This window comes from Brassica rapa, chromosome A09, assembly GCF_000309985.2.
Source record: "Brassica rapa cultivar Chiifu-401-42 chromosome A09, CAAS_Brap_v3.01, whole genome shotgun sequence".
In the NCBI taxonomy this organism is placed as follows: Eukaryota; Viridiplantae; Streptophyta; class Magnoliopsida; order Brassicales; family Brassicaceae; genus Brassica; species Brassica rapa.
In genome coordinates this window covers 30864200-30886821 of record NC_024803.2, presented here as the reverse complement: position 1 = coordinate 30886821, position 22622 = coordinate 30864200, and the positions used below count along the sequence as shown (strand labels likewise).

General features: G+C 34.7%; 1 protein-coding gene and 3 pseudogenes across 1 annotated transcript; 2 read left to right on the top strand and 2 right to left on the bottom strand.

Moving 5' to 3' along the window:
- Window positions 1–361: 361 nt before the first annotated feature.
- On the bottom strand, window positions 362–6119 carry LOC103840731 (annotated as a pseudogene).
- Window positions 3393–14925, top strand: LOC103840882 (annotated as a pseudogene).
- Window positions 12371–21807, top strand: LOC103840727 (probable phospholipid-transporting ATPase 7). Its single transcript, XM_033281330.1, has 2 exons — window positions 12371–13097; window positions 21797–21807. Exon 1 carries the CDS (start codon window positions 12437–12439, stop codon window positions 13091–13093), a length of 657 nt encoding a protein of 218 aa, XP_033137221.1. The 5' UTR covers window positions 12371–12436; the 3' UTR covers window positions 13094–13097; window positions 21797–21807.
- On the bottom strand, window positions 14169–22351 carry LOC117128595 (annotated as a pseudogene).
- Window positions 22352–22622: the final 271 nt, after the last annotated feature.

Sequence of the window (22622 nt, the reverse complement as noted above, 5' to 3'; positions counted from 1 at the left end):
AAGAAAGAAGGGAGTATGAATACTGTCATACGATTCTGTTAGCATCGGCAACGAACTAGCATCATCGCAAACCACAGAGCTATGAAATTGTTGTTTTTTTGCGGAAACTTCTTCAGGTTCGTCGAGATTCGGCATCACCGGCCTCATAGGATCTACAAAGCCTTTGTCTTCGTCGTTGAATGTCTGATTCTTCAGTTTTGCACCACGCTTCACCATTTCGATCTGATCTGAATCAATCGGATAAGAATTGATTGCGAGATGAATCGGATCTAGAAAACACAAAGAAGATCGAGAAATCGAGAAGAATCAAGAGACGAAGCGAAAGTATCGCTCTGATATCATATTAGAGAAACAAAATCTGTTTACGGAAAATGAATTATATTCTCATTAACCGAGAATGGAGCTTACATGGAGGTTTATATACACGTACGTTTAACCATAGTAAACCACAATCAATAGAATAAAGTATGATCTACCCTAAACCGGTATAAACCAACTATATACATTAATAACCAAACCTGTGTTCCATCCGCGACTTTCCGAACTTGAGAGCCAGAACTATGAAGATATTACTGTGAATCAAAACCACAACCGCGTGAAACAGCACTGCTGCTTTTCTGTGGAAGCTTTCGTAATCATGTGCGACAGAGGCAATGAATTAGTAGGTTACTGAATCTGAGAAGAAACCGAAGAACACTGAGGTTGACAAGAGGAGGACATAGAGTGATGTCATCAGACAACTTACTAATCTGTTCAGACATATCTTGGCAGATCTCTGAACCAGATGAAGCATCCTCAACGATTCTTCTTCCTTTGACGTGTAAGCAACGGAAGATGCTGCAACGATCACAGTGGTGGTAAAGTGGTTAAGAAGGGTGTAGGGGAAAAAGTATAGCAGAGATGTATGAATCAGCCATGGAATGAGATCGTTCTCCGACAGATCTTTATGATCTTGGAGAAAGAAGTAGCCGCCAAGATCTAGTTCTTGGGAGAGGAACTGGTAAGTGAGGGAGATGGTGGGTTGGAGAGAAAGCGAGATTGATGTTAGTGAAGAGTAGATTAGCAGCTCGTTTTAGTAGTTCCATGACACTTAGCTTCTCATTTATCTTTCTCAAAGTAGAAGAAGGGCAAACCACAGATCTCTTGTTTTAAAAAAAATATAAGTAACAATGTCTTCCATTACACTAATGGTCGTTGTCCACCACTGACGTTTACTTGTTGACTTCATCTATAAGTAATTCACAACGTATGTAATGTTCCAATAGTAGCGGGAGATTTTTAGTAGATAAGCTCCAAGTCTATTATACAGACGACTTCTTGATTCAAGTTGATTTATTAAACTTTCACTTTTGTAGTTATTTAGATGTGAATGAGCAAACATATTGGCCATAGTATATGAACATTGTTGATAGGTCATAAAACAACAATAAATTAAAATGTAACGACTTTATAAATGGCTTAAACCTAGCAAACTCAAATGTAAGTAGTCCTCTTATTATAAGATAGAGTAAAGGAAATGTGTGACAAAGATACCAAACGTATGTAGAGGACAAAGGCTACTGGTTCGGTCTCTGGTTTGTCCTAAACAATGTCTTATGTAGCTTTTGATCCAATCTCCACATCACACTTCTTTTCCAAGACCCTAGTTCTACAATCCCTGTATGTACAGTAGCCACCCACTTGAGATCATATTCCCAACACAAATGAAACCCACAAAGAAACTTGTGTACAAGACTCCGTTTCCACTCGAACTCTCACTGCATTTGAGGCATAAACACGGTCTATCCTCATTGCAAGACTTTGTCTCTATGTATGCTGCTTTAGGACCTTATTATAATGATTGTAGAGGTATATATCTTTAACTCCTCACGTCGTAGTCCGAATGTCCGTATCGTAACGAAAAGAAGTTGTGTTTCAAAGAAAAAACTATTATGAGTAGAACCATGAGGTCAATGAGATTTGTGAACAAAAATCAAACTTGGATTTGTTTAACTGCAGGATTTGAGTACTTCCTGCAGCTACCGATCCCTCACTTTTAGTGATGACAAGCCAAAAAAAGCAAGGGAGGAGGGGAGAAGGCTCATTATAGTCATTTCATGAGCATAATACATCCTTATAAAGAAACACTCACATAAAGAGTTATAATCCCACTTCTACACAGAGCATTCGTTATTGTTAGAATTATTGTTATACCAAACATTCACATCAGATAGGAATCCTGATCTATGGACGCGATTACTCATTAGCCCCAAACACTTTACTGATTTAAGCATCTTATAGCCTTAGAAAAGAAAATTCCTTATTTTTGTGCTCAGGCTTTCTAAAGCCAATCTTCTTGTGTATGCTAAGTTGTCAAGTAATACCTGGAGGTCCAATGCACTTTTTGTAGGAGGAAAAAAATTCTACCTAAACTAAACCGCTATTCCATTAAATTAAGATGCATCATGCATTCGACTATTACAAAAGTCATACATGCAAAAAAAAACATTAATTGATCTTAAAAACTATTTAATTATAATATTTGATTAAAATTATCAATTTTTTATTTAAATGTATAAAAACATTTTGAAATTTTTTATTCATATTTGGAACACAATTGCTAATATGGATTTTGATGTTTAGTATCGTTCTCCAATAATAGTTTCAACTATGGGGATTCTGTCATTTTACAAATTTATTAAAACTGTTTAAACAAAAAAATCTTTACTACTATCGATAACTCCACTCTTGTTCAATAGATTAAACATTTTCAAAGATAATATAAGCTAATGGTGAACTATAAATCTTTTATCTAATTTGAGAATTAAGAATTTAAATTAAAAATATGTAAAAAATTATGATGATTTAAAATTTTCAAAATAATTTATTTTATATGAATAACATTAATATTGCATGTTTCATAATTTGATAGATTTTGATAAATTAAAATGTGAACGTCTTCATAACTGAAACATAATTGGATTGCATACTTTGGAAATATATGTAAAGAATGTGATGAAATCCAATGACACAATTACTCTTAATTCTTTTTCCTAAAACTAATTTAAATATTTAAATAAAATTTCAAGTTATAAATAAGAAGATTAATATAAGTTAAACAAATTTACTTTTTATTGTTTAATACTTTAATTTGTGTCACAAGGTGAACAACAATTTTTAATACGTTAAGATTTATTAAAAATTATGTTGGAGGAAGATGAGGACGAGGACATATAGCATCACATGAAGCTTTGTCATTCCAACATTTGCGAACTCGTCCTGGACAGCACCAACAATCTCTTACAAATATTCTTGCACATGTAACATGAACACAATTTGATGTTATGACTATGTTTGAATCCTCTATTCCTCTAACATTCATCTTTGCACCTTCACATATAAATCATACATCAACGATGGAAAAATAAGAAACATTTTGAGAAAAAAATGGAAAAAAACAAAGAAATATAAATAATAAAAATAAAATATATACATACACTGATGTAAAGCAAAGAAAGAGAGGACGAAGATGAATATCAAGGATGCCTGTATTTTCATGTTTTTGATGTCTTAAACAATCTTGTGATGTGCTCCTATTGAAGTGTGATTTTATATTCTTGTTATTATACAAAATAAAATATTTAAGATAATATATAAAGTATATTGTGTCACCAAATCATTTTAAAGAGGTAATATATCTTTCTTTCTTTTTTTGTCATCTGAGGTAATATATCTAACCATTAATTATCATTTTGACTAGTGTTTTTTTGCTTTATCTAACATATGTATATATATATATAGATTTGACAAAAATGAAAGAGTTGAAAAATTAGGAACATTACTAAACCAGAGTCTGATTGACCATTCGATCTATAAAGTATGAATATTACACAATTTTATTTTTATATTGCGAACAAAGTTTCATTCTTAAAATATACTAATTTTATTGCAAGATAGTTTTTTAAAGATATACTATTAAAAGAAAATCATTCCCAAAAACCTACTTTAAAAAGTTGTTTGGACATATTCATTTGTTAGTTTTACCTATTAAATACAACTAAATTTTATAACCTACCCCATTTATAACAACAATTAAATTATGTTACATTTAAGTAAACTCACATTTATTTCACTCAAATGCGTTTAGAAGAAAACATGATTTTATAGACATTTGACATAAATTATACCAAATGTTATTTATATGACTATATAAAATTTATGCAGGTTTTTTGCAAAGGTGTCAAAATGAGCTAATTCCCTCAACTCAGCTTAGCTCGTGTCTTTCATGAGCTAACTCAGCTCACCTCATTTATTATATGAGTTTTCATATGTAAACTCAAACTCAGATCATCTAGATCACGAGTTAAATTAGCTAATTCGCGATCAAATAAATAAAATTATAAATAAAATATAGAATAAAATAATTTTATAATATAATTTAAAATTTAAATTTAAAAATCCAAAACATTAATATTAATACTGAATAAAAAAATCTAATAATAAATTAAATAAAATATAAAATAAACCTGGAGGTCCAATGCACGTTTTGTAGGAGGACAAAAATCGTACCTAATCTAAACCACAATTCCTTAAATTAAGATCCGTCATGCATTCGGCTATTGCAAAATTCATACATACAAAAAAACATTAATTAATCCTAAAAAATACTTAATTATAATATTTGATTAAAATTATCAAATTTTCATTTTAATGTATAAAAACATTTTGACGTTTTTAATGCATATTTTAATACCATTGCTAATATTATATTTTGCCGTTTAGTGTCGTTCTCCAATGATAGTTTCAACTATTGGGATTCTGTCATTTTACAAATTTATTACAACTCTTTAAACAAAAAAATATTTATTACTATCGATAACTCCACTCTTATTCAATGGATTTAACATTTTCAAAGAAAATATAAGTTAATGGTGAACTATAAATTTTTATCTAATTTGAGAATGAAGAATTTAAATTAAAAAAATATGCAAAAATTATGGCGATTTAAAATTTTCAAAATAATTTATTTTGTATGAATAACATTAATATTGCATGTTTCATAATTTAATAGGTTCTGTTAAACTAAAATGTGAACTTCTTCATAACTGAAACATAATCGGATTGCATACTTTGGAAATGTAAGTAACGAATGTGATGAAGTTCAATGACAAAATTACTCTTAAATTTTTTTTCCAAAAACTAATTTAAATATTTAAATAAAATTTCAAGGTATAAATAAGAAGATTAATATAGGTAAAACAAAATTTCCTTTTTATTATTTAATACTTTAATTTGTGTTACAAGGTGAACAACAATTTCTAATACATTAAGATCTATTAAACATTACTTTGGAGGAAGATGAGGACGAAGACATATAGCATCACATGAAGCTTCGTCTTTCCAACATTTGCGATCTGGTCCTGGACAGCACCAACAATTTCTTACAAATATTCTAGAACACATAACATGAACACAATTTGATGGTATGACTATGTTTGAATCCTCTATTCCTCTAACATTCATCTTTGCACCTTCATATATAAATCATACATCAACCAAGAAAAAATAAGAATCATTTTGAGAAAAAAAAATGAAAAAACAAAGAAATATAAATAATAAAAATGATAAAATATATACACACACTGATGTAAAGCAAAGAAAGAGAGGATGAACATAAATATCAAGGATGCCTGTATTTTCATGGTTTTGATGTCTTAAACAATATTGTGATGTGCTTCTATTGAAAAGTGTGATTTTATATTCTTGTTATTATACAAAATAAAAATATTTAATATATATATATATATATCTATAATAATAATTTGGGGTTTTCTCTCACCTCAGTCCTCCACGTCATTCTTTAGGGTAGGCATTTGTTGACACATGTCGCCATTTAATTGGTTACGTTATTTTTCTTATTCGATTTGGGCTCCGTCGAAGGAGATGGCTATTTAGTTTTAATTTCGTGGCCCATTTTGAAGCCCACTCATCGGTACTTAGGGTTTTCCCGTATCGTCTTCGTCTTCTACCTTCTCATCCTTGACCGCAAGACGCAGAGATTCGAGACTGTTCAATATCCCTAACGCTAGTCTCCAAGGTCTCTGTTCACCCTCTCGATCACTCTCAACTTTGGTAATCATCTCCTTGCTATTTTTTATTTCAAAATTTTTGGGGTTTGGTCTCTGTTTGTTTTGTGGGATAGTGTTGGACGATCAAAAGATTTATCTTTTGGTTTTAACACATTCTGATTATAATTTTATGTGCAGGAAGATGACAGGCTTTAGAGTATGTGATCAGTGATGCTACTGAGCCAAACCTGTTCGTCTTTCGTAAGCAAAAGATATATTGTTCTGACAAGGCTAACGTATACTATCTTCGACGGTACTATAAATCAAGCTCCACAGCTCTGTAGTGTCTTTGCAGCTCGAGTTGTATGTTTTTTTACCCTTTCTATTTATTTTCATGTGTTGCTTAGGGGAAGAGATTAAGTGAAAGTTGTCTGATTTTTTGTTGCGTCTAAAGTGTTTTTGTTTTCTTGTCTTTCTCCTTTAGGGTCTGGCTGTTTTTAATATTTTGAAGGCTTTCTCTGCTGCTGCATCGAAGTTGGAGACCATTAGGCAGGGTAAATTTTGGTTTTCTTCAATAAGTTGGTTCTGTCTCAGTTTCATATGATGTAAATCTTTTCTGCTACTAGGAGTCAGTTTCAAAGTTTTTTGCGAGCGACTAGATAGGTCCACAAGACTGGACTGAGAGGTGTATGAACTGCTTTTTATGTCCATGTGATCAAGGTTAGTCTTTCTTCTTTCTTTTTTTTTAGAAACACAGTCTTTCTTCTTCTCTAAGAAAGCATACTAGGTTGAATTTATCAAGTACATGTGTATCTGTTGTTCTTTGTTGTGATTAACTTCATCAATCTTATGATATGATCTATGGTTTTCAGTTGATGCTAAAAACCAGAACGCGCCTTCTGAGACAAAGCCCCTGATAGTACACAAGCTTTCACACCACTTGTCTTTCGGTAAGTATCTCTAATAAAAATTATTTATTTTTCCTTAGATGGGGTTTGTGGGTTTGCTCTGTGACGAGGAATTGAATTTGAGGTTTTTAAAGAGGATGTCTTTGTAGAAAACAGAAAGCAACACCTTATGCAAGTGTGCATATCTGTTAACCTCCATCACCTTGGGGTTATTCATATGCTATTTCTGAAGATAGTTTACATTTCACTGATGCAGCCTCTTTTTTTTGTGCTGTTGATAATACTGTGAGCATGCGGTTTATGAAAACTGGGAAACACGTACGAATCGGAGTGGACTACTCAACTGCTACCTGGTTAAACACTTAAGTTTATTTCCATGGAGTAACATGTAATGTCTGATAAAACATCAAACTAATTGTGGCTGTTACCTGAACAAAGGGAGCTAGGATATAGAGCATACTTGGTTTGGTTATCTGAATATGAATCACGGTGGGCTTCACACTTCAACCACTTCAGTTAAAACTCCAGTTTTTAAAAATTGTATTTGGTCAACCTATGCGCATGGAGAGAGGTAATCAATTCATTGTCCAAGATTATATTCAAAGGTCATGTCCACTTTGACTCAAGTTTGAGCAAGCTCCGAGAGTTAGGATCGAGAGTCCAAGGGATATCAACGTTGATAACCGCAACAATTTTCTTTTTCATTCTGATATTGACGGTTCTTTGTTTCATCAGTGATCCAGGAAGCTACATTATTCTATGAGACCATTGTCTATACGTACATACGCATATGGTGAAGATTAAAGGGTTTAGCTTGGATTCACGTGTCTGTAAGTCATTATTTATTCAATGCACAAACACAACTCAAGTGTTTGAGTCTAATTCTAATTTTGATGCCGTCTCTACTTCTCTCTCAGGTTCATTGGTTAAAGAAGCTAGTTCATTGGTTAATGAAGTTAAATGGAATACTTTCTGTAGTAGTTTTGCTGTCTTAGACTCGGGTTTAGGCTCTGAGATGGGTGATCCTTCTCAAAGGAGTCTAGGAGGAAAAGCAGTAAAACCAACTCAAAACTCAATCTCTACCGTAAGTTCAATTTCTTCTTAATTATTCAAGGACTGTTTATAACCTGAGGCTCTTTTCTCTGTGAACAAAAGTCTGGAGCTGTGAACTTGCGGAAAGTCAACAGGGTGAGAGGCCATTGGAGTGCAAGCAAGAGTGACTAAACTTCTTATGCGGTAAAGAAGATTGGCTTATTTATGAAGAAGAGTCAGGTCTTTGTGTTTAGCAAGTTGCATAGTCAGGTGTGGTTTGTATGAAATATCAAGCTTTGAAGGGTGATTTGCTTTTAAAATTTGGTTATTTGGTTTGGGTCTACTTTTTCATTTGTAATGTGTTTCTGATCATGAACCGGTTTGAGCAAATACTATTTGTCCTCTACGTATGGTAAATATATTCTTACGGTTTCTCTCAGTTTGTAAAGAAAAAAAGTGTGCTTCTGTGTCCATCTAACAACTAAGGATCCAAAACAACTTACATCAATTGGATGTTTCAGAAACTTCTTTGTACTTTGGAAAAATTGCATAAACTTCACTAATCTCAGCACTTTTATTTTCATTTAATGGAGACTATGTAGATTTTTGCATCTTATTAAGACACCAACTAAATTGCGAATTTTGGAAAGAACCTCACAATGATGTTAAAAGGTGTTCAAAACATATAAAATGATCTCTTTTATTTAGTTTTTTCTGTATTTTTCAAAAAAGAGAGGTTTTAAAATAAAAAGTAAATTTTCTTAAAAAGAGAAAGTTTACCTAATAAAAAGATATCTTAAAACAATGAAAGTTCTAAATCATAAATGTAAAAAAAAAACCATTAATATGAAGTAATCTATCATATATAAAAAGGTTTCATTGGAAAATTTCTTAAGCCATATTAATAAAGATTTAGCACTACCAATAATAACATTCAGTAAGAAAACACTCTCAATAAAATATGCCAAATAAATATCATAAATGAGTTCAAAATTGTTAAAAGTGTTATAAACATATAAAAGGGTCTCATTTATTTAGTTTTCTCTGTATTTTTCAAAAAGATAGTTTTTAGAATAAAAAGTAAATTCTCTTAAAAGAGAAAGTTTAACTAATAAAAAATATCTTAAAACAATGAAAGTTCTAAATCATAAATGTAAAAGAAAAGTAAATTCTCTTAAAAGAGAAAGTTTAACGAATAAAAAATATCTTAAAACAATGAAAGTTCTAAATCATAAATGTAAAAAAAACATTAATATGAAGTAATCTCTCATATATAAAAAGGTTTCATTGGAAAGTTTCTTAAGCCATATTAATAAAAATTTAGCACTATCAATAATAACATTCAGTAAGAAAACACTCTCAGTAAAATATGTCAAATAAATATCATAATTTTTGTACTGTTGAGTTGAATTTGAAAACAATTTGTAGAAAGTAAGTAATATTAATCCTTTTGTACATTATATTATAAATGTAAATTATTATTAATTAAAACATCCACATGCCTTTTGTTATGCAAAGATTTATCGCACATAATCGTGTACGTCATTATGAAGCTTTTCTCAAGCAGCTCCACCTCTATAGCCTCACCAACTTCTTCGCGAAGAAGAACGTAGGTCTACCACAAATACACGAGTTACTTTGTTCACATCTTTATTTCGAATCTTTATTTCGAAGAGGGAAAAGAATATCCGGATTAGTTATCAATTCAAATCCGAGCAATGATAGACCATGATTAAAAATTCACTTAGTGGATTCAAAATAGAATCAGAGACAGAGACAAAAATATTTAACATATACATCCACAGTGGAACCCTTAATTTGGTGCTTTAAGAGGATAATCACAAACAAACACATGCATTTACATGCTTTATTTTGGAAAATCTCGTGCTTTATTTTGGAAAATCAATTTTATTTTATGTTTTGAGTTAAATTATATTTACTTTGATGCAACTATCAGCTATTTATTACGTTGTTATTTTATTAATCTATAAAACCCATTTATGCTATTTTTCTTTGACTTAACCAACTACAAAACAAAAGTAATACACTACTATCACCAATCACTATCAAATAGATCAAAAAGTCAATTATCAACTTATCACAAAACAAAAAAAAAACAGAAAATACGAACCCGGCGCGTAGCGCCGGAATACCACTAGTATATATATAAAAGTATGTTGTGTCACCAAATCTAACCTATACTAAAAGGGTTATATGAGCATCAGAGAGTGTGTCCACGTAGGACAATTAAATCAGTCAATCAGGAAACTTCTTTTTGACACGTCAGCACCGGATTTGGGTATGTTTTCGATTTTTTTAGACAAAATGTTAATGGCCCAGTAAACCCATTTTCGTTGTTGTTCGCCTTCTTTGTCTCGCTTTTCCCGAGATCTGAGAGACGTCTCGCTTTCTCATTTCTCAACCAGTAAGCAATGAGATTCGACGTTTCCTTTCTCATTTCTCCAAAGCTCAATTTGCTAGATTCGTTGCTCCCTTCAGGAAACGAAAACCAGTCCCGCGTCTACATGGACGGCTGCTTCGACATGATGCACTACGGCCACTGCAACGCGCTCCGGCAGGCGTGCTCGGCGACGAATTGGTCGTCGGCGTCGTCAGCAACGATGAGATCATAGCTAACAAGGGACCTCCCGTTACGCCTCTTCATGAGAGGTGATGATGATCTCTTTTGTTGTGTATCCAAAATAGCTTTATTGTTTTGTTCTGATTTGTGTCGTTGGTTGTGTGTGTTTTAGGATGATAATGGTGAAGGCTGTTAAGTGGGTGGATGAGGTTATTCCCGATGCTCCTTACGCAATCACAGAGGAGTTCATGAAGAGGTTGTTTGATGAGTATCGGATTGATTACATTATCCATGGGGATGATCCTTGCGTTCTTCCTGATGGAACTGATGCTTATGCCTTGGCTAAGAAGGCTGGGAGGTATAAGAAGATCAAGCGTATTGAAGGAGTTTCCAGCACTGATATCGTTGGTAAATAAAAACTTACATTCAATTGTTGTTTAGATTTTGTTTATCTGTTAAGGGGAGATACGAGCTGTTAACGGTTAATGATAGGTTTGGCTAATCACATAAAGATTATAACTTTGTTCGAGTTTCTGCAGGTCGTATGCTTCTCTGTGTAAGAGAAAGATCGAACAGTCAGAATCATTCGTCTCTGCAAAGGCAGTTTAGCCATGGGCATAATAGCCCAAGGTTTGAGGACGGAGCTTCTTCTGCTGGTGGTACTCGTGTCTCACATTTTCTTCCCGCATGATCGTTCAGTTTTCCAATGGCAAGGTGTGTGGAGTCTTAAAGTCTTCTTTTCTTTGTGTTTCTACCCCGTTTAGCTTACATAACTTAGATCTTTGTAGTTGTGTAGATCTATATTTTGCTTAGTGATCTAGGAGGTTGAACAGGTACATCACTCTTGACTTCTAATAGCTATGCAAGTGGTTCTTGGCTCTCTTTTTCAGTTGTTTTAATCATTAAAGAGAATGGATAGCATCTTTTTGATAACATTGTCTGGTTCTTGCTTTCTGAAACATAATTAGTTAATCCTTTCTTTGACCATTTAACCAATCATTGGGTACGTCTTATGAGTGTTATCTATAATTTTCCTATTGAGTGACAGAAGGTTGCGTCACATCTTATTTTTAGCGCTTATGTCAATTTATGTCCGCTGGATTTAACTTAAGATATTCCTCGATTGATTTAGTTTTCTCCATATCATTTTGTTTAATGGGTTAATCAAACGTACATGCTTATGTGACAGGGGTCAGGGCCTGGTGCACACATAATTTACATAGATGGTGCGTTTGATCTTTTCCATGCTGGCCATGTTGAGGTATAGTAAGTTAAATTGTTGCAGACAAAATATTACCGAGTGACCCTCCATTTTAGTTCACCGATGTTGTTGATACCTGTTCTTGATTATTCAATTCTTACAGATTCTCAGGCGTGCTCGAGAGCTGGGAGACATAATCAAACGGGCACTGGTGCTACAAAAGAATAGCCCAGATGGTAACTATCTGTGATCTCATCATGTACATACCCATTAATTGAACAAGATACCAACCTGATCTTGATTCATATTCTTTTCTGATAGATATGTTACTTCTTCTACAAGAACATAACATTTGGTCTAACTCTATTCTACTTCGAGGCTTTCACGGGGTTTTCTGGCCAAGCCATATACAACGACTCCGACCTGTTGCTGTTTAATGTTGTTCTCACTTCTCTCCCGGTCATCTCCCTTGGAGTTTTTGAGCAAGACGTGTCTTCAGAATTTTGCTTACAGGTTTGTTTATCTATATTCGGTTAAATTTCCCCAACTAAACCTAAGACCCTGCTTCTAATCTTAAGTTTCTCTTTGGCTCTCTGTATAGTTCCCTGCATTGTACCAGCAAGGCCCCAAGAACCTGTTCTTCGACTGGTACAGAATCCTCAGATGGATGGGTAGTAATGGAGTATATGCATCCATAGTCATCTTCGCCCTCAACCTTGGCATCTTCCATGTCCAATCTCTCTGTTCCAATGGCCAAACAGCAGACATGAATGCAATGGGAACCGCAATTTTCACTTGCATCGTCTGGGCAGTGAATGCACAGATCGCTTTAACCATGAGCCACTTCACATGGATCCAACACGCCTTGATCTGGGAAAGTATCTTCACCTGGTACATCTTCCTTGCCCTCTTTGGCATGTTACCTCCAAAAATATCAGGCAACATCTTACACATGCTCCTCGAAGCTCTAGCACCTGCGCCAATCTTCTGGCTCACCACACTGCTGGTCATAGCCACCACAACACTTCCTTACTTAGCTCACATCTCCTTCCAGAGATCGTTGAACCCTCTGGACCACCACATCATCCAAGAGATCAAGCATTTCAAAATCGACGTCCAGGACGAGCGTATGTGGACAAGAGAGAGATCCAAAGCTAGACAAAAGACCAAGATTGGATTCATAGCTCGTGTAGATGCCAAGATCCGCCAGCTGAGAGGGAGACTCCAGAAGAAACACTTAATTCTGAGTGTTGTGAGAGGTATGAGTGGTATGAGCGCCTCAGCATCAAGTGAGACGACAACGACCACCACACATCATAGTTGATCCAGTAAGTGTTTTTTCTTCTTCTTCGTCTGATTTCCTCTTTCTTGAGAAAGATGAATGATAGGAAATAAAGAATATTGTACTGTGCGAGTTTGTGTATACTAAAAGAAAATAGTTTCTTATAAATAGTTTTGGATCTTGCACAAAAAAAAATATTTGGAAGAAAGTATTGTCATATTCAGAGGTAGATATGAAGAACTGATTTGATTCATTATCTGTCTCATTCAAAAACTATCTTTATATGATATAAATGCAAGAGAGTGAAAGAAAATTCAATTTTGTTTCCTGCATTTGTTACAGGTATATAACATTAACATACACTCAGCAATAAGAGATTCATATAATTTTTATATATAAAGAGAAAGAAAGAAAGTGGAGAATCTATTTTCAGGAAATACCGATAATGTCTTTGAAGCATTTGAAGCTTTTTCAATGGATCCTTTCATCTTCTGTTCAACTGAGTAAACCTTATAGCCAGCGACTCTTCTCTTCCTCCTCGATTCCGGATCGTGAAACTCCAGCATCTTGACGCCCCACCATCCACGTTTCCAATGCTTTTGCTTTTCTTTACCTTCTTCTGGTAATCGTTTGTCTGATCGGCAGCTGGGAGGTTTCCAGATGTGGTTGCGGCTGATGGTTCCATTTCTTTGTAATAGTTATCCATAGAGGTGGATTCATGATTTGTGATTTTGGTCTAAAGAACAAGAGACTTTTGGTCTTTTACAAAAAAAAATTTCAACCTTTTACAAAGTTTATAAACGGCGAATTTTACAAAGTTTATAAGAGAAAATCACCGAAATGAATTTTTCTTTTTTCAAATAGTCAAATGCGACTTTTCTTGGAAATCAATTAACAACTTCATGCGGAGTTGGCCAAGGACCCACGTTTTCTTATCAATGTTAGAACAATTAAGTTATAAGACTTACAAATAGAAAACAACTTTGGATACGTAGCACTGGTGTCCTGCAGAATTAATATTGTTATCTTTTTGAACAGCAACGAGAAGTGGAATTGAAAAATAAAGTTTAACACCAATTTTTTTGTCATGGTTGGAAATGTCCTTAGTAATGTTGTGTTTTTTTTTTTTTTGGATTATGACACTTCTTATTTTTGCCTGATATACCTGCAAAATAGGTTTGTTTAGTTACAAAGAGAATTTGATTGAAAATTTATATTACTGGAGACAATATTAAGCAATATAAATTAAGTTTTTACATTTTAACATTTAGACCAAAAAAATTAAGTTTTTAACATTTTAAATAACCTTTCACACTAAATTATATGTTTAAAGATATGGTCTCTTTGCAACTATAAAGTAATATAGTAACACTGCTTTCACAATTATCACACAGAGAGATACCTTTAGAAACTGCACATTTTTAAAACTTAATTTTGGAAAACTAATACAGTATTGGCTGAAGGTACAAGTCTCAATGTTCAAGTCTTCAAGAACGATGGCAAAGACACGAATGTGAAACAGATTAAGTTTGTATAATTTGTGTTTGATGGTCATCTAGCCAAAAATAAAATTTTAAAGATCAACATAATAACAATAAGTCATGGTTAAACTTAGAGGAAATTAGATAAAGGTACAATATTATTTATATGTCATATTAATTCAACGTCTAAAATATATATTTTTAAACATTCTAAATAAAATGAGCAAATGATAAAAAAGCAATATAACAAAATAAAAAAATATGTTAATATTATATTTTTATTACAATAATTCATGATCAGGGAAGGTCCATACCCAGTAGAGGCTGCATTACAATTTACAAAATGTACTCCCTTTCTTTTGTAAAAAAATAAATTGAATATTTTATAAAAAATTTAAACCAAAAAAAGACAACAAGATTTTTGAGCCCTAAGCAGTCGCCTACTCTGCTTGTGCCATGGATCGGATATGTTCATGTTATGTTATATATTATCAAATTTTGTTTTACTCAATTCAATATTGCGCTATCAAACATGTTCAAAATGGTGTAGTCTTAAACCGACATTCAAAAATACTTTAATTCATGATTTAAATTTATAAAAATGTTACTAAACAACTTTTTTCTTCTCATACACTTATTTTATAATATAATTTTGATTCTTTATTTGAACCAGTGTATAAACAATACCAATAATTCCAAACTAACTATTCATCAAGAGCCACAATTTTTCAAAACATGTTATCCGCGCGTATACGCGCGGATAAAGGCTCTAGTAATTTTAAAGAGGTAATATATTTAAACATTAATTACCATTTAGACTAGTTTTATTTTTTGCTTTACGTACGTAACATATGTGTATATATATTTTCTTCTTATAGAAAATCTTGCTATATAGATATAGATTTGACAAAAGTCAAAGAGTTGAAAAATTAGGTACATTACTAAACTAGAGTCTGATTCATTCGATCTAATGAATATTATAAAATTTCATTTTAATTCTTAAAAAATATAATAATTTTATGGCAAATTAGTTTTTTACATTAATACATCTTATATGACATTTAGAGCTGGGTCATCGTATGCATGGCCTTCTCTTATATTAAAGATGTTAGGGATCAAATTTTATAAATATTTTACTGTAGGACTAGTGGTTTTTATCTGATTTTCTCTTTTCATACATGATTCGAGCTTTTTCCCTATTCATATTTTTAGTGTTTCTTAACATATTAATTAATGGCCGAAAATATTTTGGGCTTGGGTCTATTAATCTTCAAGCCCGACCCTGCGCAAAAGTGAATAACAAAATGTCAAGAACACAAACATCACCCAAACACCACTCTTTTTGTGTCCTCTTGGATAGTAAGAAGACAGCGCCAAACTAAGAATATGTTCCATAAATGCAGTGATGTCTTCTTCATTTTCTAACACGGAAACAACTAAACCCTTGTTTCACCATGCACTCCACTTACTGAACTTAGCCAACAAAACTATGAAGATAGCACCATGAAACAGAGCCATCACCGAGTCGAACAAGATCCTACTTGGACTTAGATCTTCTTCAAAGCTGCTGTGTGTGGTATAGCTGCCACCATCTTCTCCGATACTAATTTAATATTAGTACGGTTTGTAACCAAGTCCGATCAGAGATATTACGTATCCACAGTTCGTTGCTGCAAAGAAGAAATTAAAATATCTGAAATTTTTTTATATTATTTCTTGTTAACTTTTACAAAGAGATCGATGAAGTAGATATACAAGACCCTAAAACTAATAAGGAATATTAACAATTTTAGTACACAACCATTGCATAATTTTATATATTCCAACCTTCCAAAAGTTGGAGTATGGAGATTGATATATGGTGTTTTTGACATTATAGTAAATATGTTTTCAAAGGTTTTTTAAGTCTTTTCTCAAGTTTGTCTAATCTTTTTCGAGTCATTTCAGGTATGGAGTAGGTTAAAGAGTCAAAAAAGGGTGCATGAAGAAAGATGCCATAATTGAAGTATTTCCGGTGGAGCAGTCAGGCGGAGCAGTGCAACGGTTGATCCTACATGGAGCAGCCGAGTGATTGTTCCCGACATTTATAAAAACCTTCAAGATATTTCGGGATTTTCTCTAAGTCTCTAACTACCCTATCTTTCCCTCTAACCTAGCTGCACCTCCATATAAAAGTGCCTCCTATCTTTCTATTTTCTTTAAGCTAGCTTTGCAAGATAAGTTTTACTTTTGGATTTGTTTTGTAAGAGAGACGGCTCCATCTTTCTCACCATAGAAAAGAACATCTTGAACCCTAGTTTATTTATATTCAATCATAGCATGTATTATTCAGTATTCTTTGTGTGTGCTTGTGCTATGACTGAGTAGTCGCGCATGTTAGCTTAGGGTGTTAGGGTTGATAGATCGCGAGCTAAACACAAATAAGTATTGATTAATTGTCTTCATACATAACTAATCTCAACGTTTGCATTGAACCGATCACTTAATGCATGAACCTAGGTCAATTGTTTATGATGCTGGATACAACATCTGGGTTCAGAAGTTGTTCATTATGACACAATTACAATAGGATCTAGATGCAAAATCCACAACTATTTAAAAAATTAGATATTTGAGATGCCAAAAAATATAAAGTTTAGATGCTAGCATTTGCATTTTAAAATCCAAAAAAAAACTTAAATACTTTCCAATATAAATATTAAAAAATTAAAAATAAACTTGTTTATATTAATCTTTGTCCTTCATTGACTTCTTGACTTCATGTATAAATCACTGTATATAATATATGAATGGTCATTAGGGTTTATCACAGTAATAAGCTTCAAGTCTATTAAATGAAAGACTTATGATTTGGTCCTCGAGGTTCGAAGTTTTCTTAAAAATTTGATTATATATTACTTGGACAAACTATGAACATCAACAATAGACCGGAGAACAATAAATTAAGATGTAATATAGCAGACTCCAAAGTAAATAATTATTGTCAGATTTTTTTTTTATCGTCTATCCATCTAAGCTAGATCAAGTGGAGAACAGACGAGCCGATTCTCCTGAGAACATCTCCATCTGTCCGGGTCTGATCTATATGGGAAAATAAGTAGCCTCTGGTCCTTGCATTCTTTACTAACGCATCTGCCCGACCATTCCGACTCCGAAAAATATGAGACAGACTCACATCCTCAAAATCCTCATGTAGCCTCTGGAAAGCCTCAATCTCTGCCATAAATGCTGGCCAATCCATCGGGTTTTCTGTCATATCCACTAAGTCCGAGCAGTCCGTCTCGAACCGTATCGATGTTATTCTTCTGCTTCTCATACAAGAGGCTGCCCAAAGTAAACCTTCCATCTCAGCATGCAAAGCTGAGAGGCTCCTGTGACACGCCCTTAATCCAAAGTATTCTGAGCCTATTTGATCCTTAAGACTCCACCCTAAGCCACTAACGCTGCCATTATTGATCCATGATGCATCAATTTGACATGTAGGGATTCCGGGGATCCAAGGGGCCCCTGTCTCCATCTCTGTAGTAGGGGAATCGTCCTGATCATCATTTGCTTCCTCCTTTTCATTTGCTTTTCTCCAACATTCTGTCTCAAGAGACGCGTGTTGAAGAATATCGATTGGGGATACGTCTTTCCCATTAAAGAGTTTGTCGTTCCTCGCCTTCCAAATGTACTAACAGATCCATGGGATCGAATTGTGGTCTCAAAGGAGCCACCTCTTTTCTCTTCCAAAATAGGAAGTTCATGTTTTGATATATCGAATTGTGGTCACAAATAATTATTGTCGGATATAGTATAGAAAAACGTGTCACAAAGATCGTGGTTCTCTTCCGGCAGTGCTCTTAAGACGTCTATCACAAGAGGCTTATCAACATAAGAAGTCTAGAGTAAGAGCTATTTCAAGAGAGACTTTTCTCTCTGGCACACAAACCAAGGCGCAAGTTGGTCTCCGTTCAACCTTCACTCTAAGAAGCCATGCTTCTCATTATCGGGACCCCACATGGGTTGAACCGGAGAATTGTATCACCGAGATGTGAAAAGGTCTTAAAAGCTCAAATATAGTGGTTCTCTTCTGGCAGTGCTCTTACGACGTCTATCTTACCGCTACCGGTGAGATCCTGCTTCTTCAATCTTTCCGCTCCTGCTCACAGATCAGGGGCATATGAGTCTCCGTTCTTACCTCAGGATACGTCACTTTGTATAATTTGGCAAAGTGATTCACGAATTTTTTTGCGATCCAAATAATTAAACACAGAGATGGTTTGATGAACACATACAACACTTGACCCAAATTATTACAAAGAAAACAAATCAATAAGATTCAAACTTAACAAAAGCTTATGCTGATAACAAAAGAAGGCTTTTAACTAAGAACTCAAGCACAAACGGAGCTTTGTGGCATTGATTTTGATAAGACTTTAGTGAAGCTTAATGAGCTCTCTTCAACTCTCTTACACAACTCTTCTACCTTAACATCCATGAAAGAAGCCATAGCAGGCGGTTTGATAAGGAGGCATCCCGCGGAACGGTCCGCAAAGGCCTATATATTCTGCGGTACAGGTTTGGGTCGGCATTTTAAAGACCACAGCCCGCGCGGGACAGACCCGCTGTGACTAACCCACCGCGGTTTTTTGTGACACTGTTTTTTTTTTGTCATTTAATTGTTTGACATCTCTACTCAAGATGATAGTACTTCTGACTTTCCTCACTTTCTCAGCTAAAGCCTCCGCCTTTTCTTCATTTTCTTTCTTTTCTTCACTTGTTTCTCCTGGATCTATGACTTTCCCTGTCGGCTTGCCAGATTCTTTCAAAGCTTTTCTCAAACCCTAAAGATCTATCTGAGCTAACAGTTTGTCTTTCCACAGTGTGTAATCTCCATGACCATCAAACTTTTCAAGCTCCATTCTTGACGACGACATGGTTCCCTTATGACCGTAGGATCTTTAAGGAACCTCCACAATCACACGAACTTGTGCTCTGATACCACTATGTGAAGCTTCAGTACCCTTCAGGACGTCTCCTTTAACTGATAATAAGCTCACACACACAAGAATTCTCTGATGAGAAGATAAGAACACAACACTCTTGAGAAACAGAGTAACAAAACATAGTAAATGAAGACGAGAGCAAGACACAAGATTGTTAACCCAGTTACACCCGTTAACTAGGGTGTTAGTCTGGGCTGGAAACTGTCTCCCAGAATCCACTAGATCAGAGGTTACAAGAGAGTATTCAGACAACCCACAAGCCCCTTACAAAGCTCCTCTCGGTTCCACTCTCTACCACTTTCCCACATGAACAAAAATACAAGTTTATGCTATGTATTTTGTTCTAAGTTTCTCCCTCTATCTATCTCTTTGTACAATGTATCATATTTATATGTAAGACCCAGTGACCTAGATGCTTTGATGATACCGTTTTGATTTCATCCAAAGCACGCTCCATGTACGGATTTAATCAATGAACTCGATCTTATATTCTCGTTCATTACCCGACAAACAGCCGTTTGCTTTTGCCTTTATGAGCTGTCACAAACGGCTAGTCCTTGTGGTCCTTCAAAGAGAGACTCACGTGGTCTTGTCCATGATACAAAATTGCTTTCTCTCCACGTCTGAGTCTTCTTCCTTCTTCATGATCTTCTTCACTAAACTCAACAATTGGACCAGCTGTGAGCCTCTGTTCAAGCGCTACACCTCGTTCCGACGAACGTCATCTTAGATCCACGTCGTCTCCAAGCTCTCTTATTGCTGCAACCAAACTTCCCAGATCTGGAGGTGCTAACAAGATGAAGTTTTCAGCCCATATCCTCACCTCTTAACCAACACTCTTTGCCACTCTGTCAACGCTTGCTCTCATATCTTCAATTTGAAAGAGGAACATGACTGGTTGCTCAGGTTTAGTTTGATTACAGCTCGTTGGTCTTGTCACGGTAATGTTGAGGTCCGAAAGATTGGTCTGATTAGAACTTTTGCTCTGTCACCATACCTCATCATTCTCAGCTTTTTTAGAAGGATGAAGTTGTCTCCATCACATCGTATTAAAACTCAAGTGTGTCACCAAAGAGGTGTCATTGTATTGATTTTAGTGGGCCTAGTCCAAATTCTGGCAATCGAGAGCCTTTCACATCTGTTTTTACGGGTTCACATAGCCCAGTTTCAGAGCTGTTCACATTCAGCTTATGAACAACCGTTCATGTTCTTCAATGACAAATTAAGTCAGTTAGGACGTCGGTTTTTAGAAAGCTTCATCAGCTCACCCCTTTTTGCAAAGGCCATCGTGATTCGATCGGCACTTTGCATGGCGCTAACCTTGGAGTTCTCCACACTCAAGGTTCTCTCCGACAGGTTAACGCTCATCAGAGCTATATCTCTGGCAACCTCCAGTCTAAAGAAATCATCAGAATTGTGTTCGATATCCGATCGATGGGTTTGCAGCATTTTCTTTCTATTATGTTTCTAGATCAGACAACTTAGTTGGCAATGTTTTAGCAAAAAAGCTCTTCAAACTTATTTCTTTTTTGTAACGGACATCATGATTTGGGTCATCGTTTGGGTTCATTTCTTCTTCTTAGTTTTTAATGAAATATTAAATGACAAAAAAAAACCGTGTCACAAAAGCAATTGGTAGCAGATACATTGTTAAAGATCCTTATTCCTTAAAGTGTTTTGATCATATACAATTTCTATGTAGGAAAAGCCTTAGCTTTTGATCCTCATCATCCTTCTTCTCCGAAACCCTAGTTTTACAAGCATGGTAACTAACAACGCAAGCCACCCATTTAACCACATTCCCAACACAAATCAAACCAATATAGAGACCAGTGTACAAAACTCCATTTCCATTCGAACTCTCACTGCATGTGGAGTATAAACATGGCATCCTCATCACGATAGCGAAGACGAAGAACATCAACATCATCCAGAGGTCGCATTTCTCATGTCCACTTCCATTCCAATATGAAAGAGACACAGCGTTGGTTCCATATATGCCTTTACCATCTTCTTCTTCTTCTAAGACTTCATGGTGGTGGTAAAGAGGTCAAGAAGGCTGTAGGGAAAAAATATAGCATAGATGTCTGAATCAACCATGGAATCAGATCATTCTCTGGCAAATTTATCTGATCTTGAAGGAGGAAGTAACCGCCAAGATTTAGTTTATAGGAAGGGAACTGGTAAGCGAGGGAGATGGTGGTTTGGAGGGAAAGCTCTAAAAAGATCAGGAAACAAAACAGTGGGAGAGAGCAGAGAAAGAGGAAGAAAGCGAGATTGATGTTACTGAAGATTAGTTTTACAGCTCGTTTTAGTAGTTCCATGACACTTAGCTTCTCATCTATCTTCATCTCCCTCGTTTTTGGTGCTCCCTTTCTCAATATAAGAAGATGACAATGCAATAAAACATCTGCCGTTTTTAAACTGTAACAGAACATGTAAGTGTCAATTAGTCTTCCATTACATTTAACGGTCGTTGTCCCTCATTGAGGTTGACTTCAACTACAAATCACCATATGAAATGTTCAAATAGTAGTGGGGATCAAGTCGATAAGCTTCAATTCTATTTTATGGGCGACGTCTAATGGCGGAGCTAGACATACATTTTATAGGGTTCATAATTAATTTATCATAGTTAAGAGGGTCATATATGAGTTTTGAACTCAAGACATGGGGATCAAAAAAAAAATTCTTACCAATTTACCACAGAAAAAATATTGGATGTAAGCCTAAAAGTTTAATTTTGTAAATTTCATAGGGGTCAGTTGACCCCCTACTTACAAAGTGGCTCCCCCACCTGACTCTGAGTCAAGTTGAATTATTAAACTATCACATTTGTAATTAAATTAGATGTGAATGAGCAAAAATCTTATTAAACCATCATATTTATCCGCACAAGTGTGGTTGAGTGGTAAGACAGACTTGGAAAGGTGCTAAGCATCCGTTTTGAAATCAAACAAACTCAGATTTATCTTTTGTGTGGCCATACAACCAAGTTTTTTTAGCACCGGTGGACATATTCCCAAAGATTAGTCGGTTGGACCTCGGTCCATCGGATATCCCCGACCAAAAATAATAATTGACCATCGTGTCTTAACGACT